This window comes from Oncorhynchus nerka, linkage group LG9b (genome assembly GCF_034236695.1).
Source record: "Oncorhynchus nerka isolate Pitt River linkage group LG9b, Oner_Uvic_2.0, whole genome shotgun sequence".
In the NCBI taxonomy this organism is placed as follows: domain Eukaryota; kingdom Metazoa; phylum Chordata; class Actinopteri; order Salmoniformes; family Salmonidae; genus Oncorhynchus; species Oncorhynchus nerka.
In genome coordinates, this window is record NC_088424.1 from 14626034 (window position 1) to 14632637 (window position 6604).

The 6604-nt window shown below is 45.9% G+C and overlaps 1 protein-coding gene across 1 annotated transcript in view; it reads right to left on the reverse strand.

The window, feature by feature from the left end:
- Positions 1 to 444: 444 nt before the first annotated feature.
- LOC115114321 (5'-3' exoribonuclease 1-like) overlaps positions 445 to 6604 on the reverse strand; it is a 26492-nt gene continuing 20332 nt past the window's right edge. The window contains 9 exon segments of the mRNA XM_029642458.2: positions 445 to 1799; positions 1802 to 1907; positions 2119 to 2279; positions 2448 to 2553; positions 2677 to 2790; positions 2873 to 3042; positions 5451 to 5565; positions 5733 to 5861; positions 5955 to 6035. Coding sequence (XP_029498318.2) covers positions 1633 to 1799; positions 1802 to 1907; positions 2119 to 2279; positions 2448 to 2553; positions 2677 to 2790; positions 2873 to 3042; positions 5451 to 5565; positions 5733 to 5861; positions 5955 to 6035 — 1149 coding nt within the window. The 3' untranslated portion in view covers positions 445 to 1632.

A 6604-nucleotide genomic window follows, 5' to 3' on the forward strand; every position in this document is an offset into this window, starting at 1 on the left:
TTGCAAATAAATTCATTAAAAATCATATTTTCTGGATTTTTGTCATTTTGTCTGTCATAGTTGAAGTGTACCTATGATGAAACTTACAGGCCTCTCATCTTTAAGTGGGAGAACTTGCACAATTGGTGGCTGACTAAATACTTTTTTGCACCACTGTATATATTCTTAATTCCATTCCTTTACTTAGATGTGTGTATTTGGGTATGTTGTGAAATTGTTAGATATTACTGCAGTCAAAACAAGGATTTCGCTAAACCCGCAATAACATTGCTAAAACACGTGTATGTGACCAATACAATTTGATTTGTAGCCATTTTGTCATGTTCACTTTATACTCAGACATCATGCCTAATGGAAAGCATTATGAGTTATACATCTCTACCACTCACACAAATTCCAAATCCCATGACAAAATAATCAAATAAGCTGACAAACATATACATCGATGGTAACAAAAGAGGTCTTTATTCATTGGATACGTACAGCACCTTTCCTGCATCAAAAGAGCAAGCTACATTTCCTTAGTTATGGTTTTTTAAACTTTTTTTTGGGGGGGGTAGAGGTTTTTCTTGTTAAAACGCTCAAATTAATTTAGAAAAAAAACAATAGGATATACAACAGGTGTGCTTTGGTTCAGATGTTTAAAATACCCACAGAGCCAGAACCCAGTAGCTCAGACCACGTGTTGAAAGAGGCAAAAGGTACAAATTCAAAAACAAAGCGAGACCCAAAAATATGCTTGTAAAACTCGAGACTGTACATGTGGGTTAAAAGTTAATGAATAATGACTCAGCCATGGTACTGTCAGCAACAAAAAACAATATGTGTCATATTTAAAAGGGTACCAAGGCATAAAATCCATAAATTGAAATATGGTGGACAAAAATATATATATAAAAAAAATAAACAGAAACATCCCTCTATTAAGGCTTGGATCAACCAGCTAACAGAGGTCCTGGTGATGTCCCAAAGGAGATGATTTGAATTCAATTTCAAAATGATTTTCTACTGGAAGAAATATGTTGTTATACTGCAGAGTAGAAATTCCAGAATTTTGTCATAGTGATGTGTTTGTATGCTGTCCGTCAGTATACGGTATTTGAGACCTAATTGCTGGTTAACACGTGTGAAGTTAATTTCACATGACTATTTTGTAGGTTGATTTAGTATTAGCAATTACAAACGACTGACATTAAAACACAGAATTGTGACAAAATACTTTGATCAGAATAAAATACATTTGGTAAAATAGAGACTTGAAACAAACAAAGGGAAAGATTAAAAGGGATTAAGCCCTTGATTACTGGCTCCAATCATAAACCGACCAACTAGAAGGACACCATGTACCACAAGGTCTGGCGATATTGGTGAGAATAGAAATCCATCTCACAAACATGATGCAAACGCAACATAAAAACAACGGCATTCTGATTTATCAGACCTTATTGCCTCCCATTATCTAGAACAATGTCTACATCTCAAATGGCACACTTATGACACCCTATTCCTATGTAGGACAACTACATAGGGCTCTGGTTAAAAGTAGTGCACCACAGGGAATAGGGTGCTATTGAGACCCAACAGATTATAACACCATCCTAAAAACCAACACCTAAGAGGAAGGGGAGGGGATTATTCTTGGACTTTGGCTGCCTCGAAGTTCACCGCCAGTTTCCTGTGTTTCCTCTTGGAGGCGGAGGTGGGGGTGTGGCCTTGGCCCGAGGGGTTCTGGCGTGGCGCTTGGGGCGTGGATGGGGTCCCCGCTGCCTGGGTGGTCTTTGGGGGTGTGGAGGGGGTCGGGGATAGGGAGGGTTGGGAGTGAGACGGAATTCGCCGCCCAGGGCTTGGTTCCTCGCGTTGCAGAACTCCTGGGGCTTCTTGACCGAGGACACGCGCTTCTTAGTGACCTGACAATAAACGTAGGTTAGTCAAGATGGCTAAGATGGTGTGTTACCATGGGAGCAAACAAACAAACATAAGAGTTAAACATGGTCATTTCTCTGTGGTGAAATCCCAAAATACTATTAATATGCATCTTTTGGCCATATAAATGCACGCATAACTCTTTTGTTGTGGTGATTTAATGTGAACTATAGAAACAGGTCCTGGAGCTCCTACCTGCAGGGGGACAAACTGGTTGTGTGAGCCGATGGGGACGGAGGGTGCCTGGGGCCGGGCGCCAGGGAAGGTGCCCCCATAGAAGGGCTGGCCCTGGTGAGGTGGGAGGGGCATGCCCCAGTGTAGGGGACCATACCCCTGAGGAGGCATCAACAGACCACCTGGAGGGAGGGAGCGAGAGAGAGAGAAAGAGAGTGAAACAGTGAAAGCGTTTGGTTCACATCCAGAATTAATTAGTGTCTAAAACCTATCAAGGTGAATGGGCATTACTGCACCCAGAGGTCATACAGTATCAATATAGACGCCCCCCACATGACGCCAGGGCTCACCCGATTGACCGAATATGTTAGGGATGGGTCCCATGGGCGGCCCCCTTATCTGTCCGACCCCAGAGAACAGAGGCGGTGGCAGGGGGAACCCAGAACCCACTGAATTCTGAAGGAGACAGCGAGAGAGGGGTTAGAAAACCTACAAATATGGAGACACTGGTCAAATATAGACATAACAAAAGAAAAGGGGGAAACACAGAGATACAGGAAGGACACACACCACACTCACAAGGCGCTGCAGGGCGAAAAGAGCTGCTTTCTCTTTGGCTTCGTTTTCAGACTGACACTGGGGACCTTGGACCACCAGACCACTGGAGAGCTTCACCTGATACACCAGCAGACCCTGGGAGAGAGTGGGATTGTGCTTGAATGCGTGTGTGTCTTGTATGCAAGATTGTGTGTGTGTGTGTGTGTGCGCCTCTCACCTGTCTGCTGCGCATGAAGGTGAAGTCAGGCGGGGCCATACCCAGGCCCATACAGATCCTGGTCAGCTCTGAGGCCACACTGGGAACCATGGAGGAGGGCTGGGGGGACGGCAGGGGAGGGACTGCTGCTGCTGGGGACGCGGGTAACACAGAGTCGCCCATCGTCGCCGCTGATGGGGAAGAAGGGAGAAAAGGGGAGGTTTAAGGGTGTAAGGAGGAGAAAGGGAATGAAGAATGAAAGGGAATGAAGCTGTTGGCTGGGCTCCCTGCCTGTGCCATTAAACCCCTACAACTCATCCAGAACGCCGCAGCCCGTCTGGTGTTCAACCTTCCCAAGTTCTCTCACGTCACCCCGCTCCTCCGCTCTCTCCACTGGCTTCCAGTTGAAGCTCGCATCCGCTACAAGACCATGGTGCTTGCCTACGGAGCTGTGAGGGGAACGGCACCTCAGTACCTCCAGGCTCTGATCAGGCCCTACACCCAAACAAGGGCACTGCGTTCATCCACCTCTGGCCTGCTCGCCTCCCTACCACTGAGGAAGTACAGTTCCCGCGCAGCCCAGTCAAAACTGTTCGCTGCTCTGGCCCCCCAATGGTGGAACAAACTCCCTCACGACGCCAGGACAGCGGAGTCAATCACCACCTTCCGGAGACACCTGAAACCCCACCTCTTTCAGGAATACCTAGGATAGGATAAAGTAATCCTTCTCACCCCCCCCTTAAAAGATTTAGATGCACTATTGTAAAGTGGCTGTTCCACTGGATGTCTTAAGGTGAACGCACCAATTTGTAAGTCGCTCTGGATAAGAGCGTCTGCTAAATGACTTAAATGTAATGTAAATGTAAGAACGACTGGTTTAATATCTGTTGTACAGTATCTCCACTAAGTGCCACAATAGCTCCACCTGCAGATAAAACAGAGCCTGACCGATACATCGGTTCACCAACATCATCAGCCGATATTGGATAACCAATACTTAATGAATAGGTGAAAAACGGAAATGTCATGCTGATCTGAACACTTGCAGACATTCTCCTGATTTCATTAATGTCACGTATGAAATCCTGCTTCAGAGCGCTCAGGACCACAGACTGGGGCAAAGGTTCACCTTCCAACAGGACAACAACCCTAAGAACACAGCCAAGACAACCATGGAATGGCTTCAGGACAGATCTCTGAATGTCCTTGAGTGGCCCAGCCAGAGCCTGGACTTGAACCCGATCGAACATCTCTGGAGACCTGAAAATAGCTGTGCAGCGACACTCCCCATCCAACCTAACAGAGCTTGAGACAATCTGCAGAGAAGAATGGGAGAAAATCCCAAATACAGGTGTGCCAAGCTTGTAGCGCCATACCAAAGACGGCTCGAGGCTGTAATCGCTGCCAAAGGTGCTTCAACAAAGTACTAAGTAAAGGGTTTGAATACTTAAGTAAATGTGATGAAATGTTTTTTAATTTGAATACATTTGCAAAAAATTCTAAAAGCGTAATTTGCTTTGTCATTATGGAGTCTTGTGTGTAGATTGATGAGGGGGAAAAACAATTTAATCCATTTTAGAATAAGGCTGTAACGTAACAAAATGTGGAAAAAGTCAAGGGGTTGAATACTTTCCGAAAGCACTGTATATACAAAAGAATGTGGACACCCCTTCAAATGAGTGGATTCGGCTATTTCAGCCACACCCGTTCACGACAGGTGTATAAAATAAAGCACACTGCCATGCAATCTCCATAGACAAACAGTGGCAATAGAATGGCCTTACTGATGAGCTCAGTGACTTTCAACATGGTCTCATCATAGGATGCCACCTTTCCAACAAGCCCTGCTTGAGCTGCCCCGGTCAGCTGTAAGTGCTGTTATTGTGAAGAAGAAACGTCTAGGAGTAACAGTGGTGGTAGGCCACACAAGCTCACAGAACGGGACCGCCAAGTGCTGAAGTGTGTAGCATGTAAAAATACACAACAACAAACCCCCCCCCCCCCCGTGACGGTCGAGAGCCATGCGTCCTCAAAAACACGACCCGGCCAGGCCGCACTGCTTCTTAATACACTCCTCTTAACGCTACAGAATACGACATACTAGACGATTCTGTGCTTCCAACTTTGTGGAAGGGCCTTTCCTGTTTCAGCATGACAATGCCCCAGTACACAAAGCAAGATCCATATAGAAATGGTTTGCCGAGATTGGTGTGGAAGAACTTGACTGGCCTGCACAGAGCCCCGACCTCATCAAACACCTTTGAGATGAATTGGAACACTGAATGCGAGCCAGACTTAATCGTCCAACATCAGTGCCCGACCTCACTAATGCTCTTGTGGCTGAATGGAAGCCAGTTCCCGCAGCAATGTTCCAACATCTGGTTGGAAGCCTTCCCAGAAGAGTGGAGGCTGTTATCGAAGCAAAGCGGGACCAACTCCATATTAATGTCCCTGATTTTGGAAGGAGACGTTTGACGAGCAGGACATACATTTGGTCATGTAGTGTACATCGGTATCCGTAAGTGTCCCCCCCCCCAAAAAAAAAAACATATCAGTCAGGCTCTACTAAACATGTAGCGTTGCACATAGTTGAACTCACCCAGTTTCTTGGTGGGTCGTCTCTTGTTCTGCTGCTGTGTGTTGAAGGAGGCGGGACCAGTGGAGTCCGGGGCGGCGCCAATGTTCAGCATCTCCTTCAGGGCCAGAGTTCCCTTCTACGCACAGGAGAACCAACCAATCACAATTAACCAACTGACCATATCTAACCAAATCACAACAGGACTACTACAACCGACCACAAGGGAAGGAGCAGATCATTCTAATTGAAAAGAGTTTGAAGTGGGCCACTTGGTAACACTAACCAGTGAGTACTAGTACCCACCATAGCAAACGACTGCGGAGAAAGCGGCTCCTCTGTTTGGCTCGTGGGATCTTTGGCTGGAGGGGGTGGAGCTGACTCGTTGCCCTTGGAGATCTTCAGGTTGGCGATCAACTCCTCGAACTCTGTCTGCTGGAGACAAGTGGGTAAGAATATATATATATATAGTGTGTGTGTGTGTGTGTGTGTGTGTGTGTGTGTGTGTGTGTGTGTGTGTGTGTGTACCTTCTTTGTAGCATTCTGAGCCGGAAATAGAGAATTTACATCTTCGTTTCTCTTGAGAAGTCTGATACTTCCTGCAGGACCCTATAAAACATGACGTTTAACACACCTCATTCTCCCACACAGAAGTCATACTTGCACATTGAGATCTTACAACAAAAAGAAGAATTCATTATACATCTTCACTGACTTGAATTACACTCACAGCCTTCCACTGGTGATAACCAACCCTACACTGAAAGCTGCTTTTGCAGAATGCATTTTATTGACTCGTTTCAATTCATTTGTAGTCCTGATTCTTGGCTATGCTGTCGGCTGAGGATGAGGCCTCTTGCCTGCTATTGGTCTACAGCTGTGGGTGACGATTGGAGTTGTAGTTCTCCACTTCCTGAGCTGCTGGGATCTGTAGTCTCCTGATGGTGGCCTGACAGGGTAACAGCCTCAGAGGTGTCACATGCTTGAAAGAACAGACGTGTAAGGTAGTTTATGTAATGACTGTTGCGCTAAAAAACTTTTACTGAAGACTTTTGACTTGGACCACTAGGTTTACACAAGCCACTATCCTGCAACTACTTTGGTAATACAGTCTGCAAAACTGCATTCTTCTCAAGAAAGACTGGATGCAGATACTGAGTGGCCTAGTTAAAAAGATA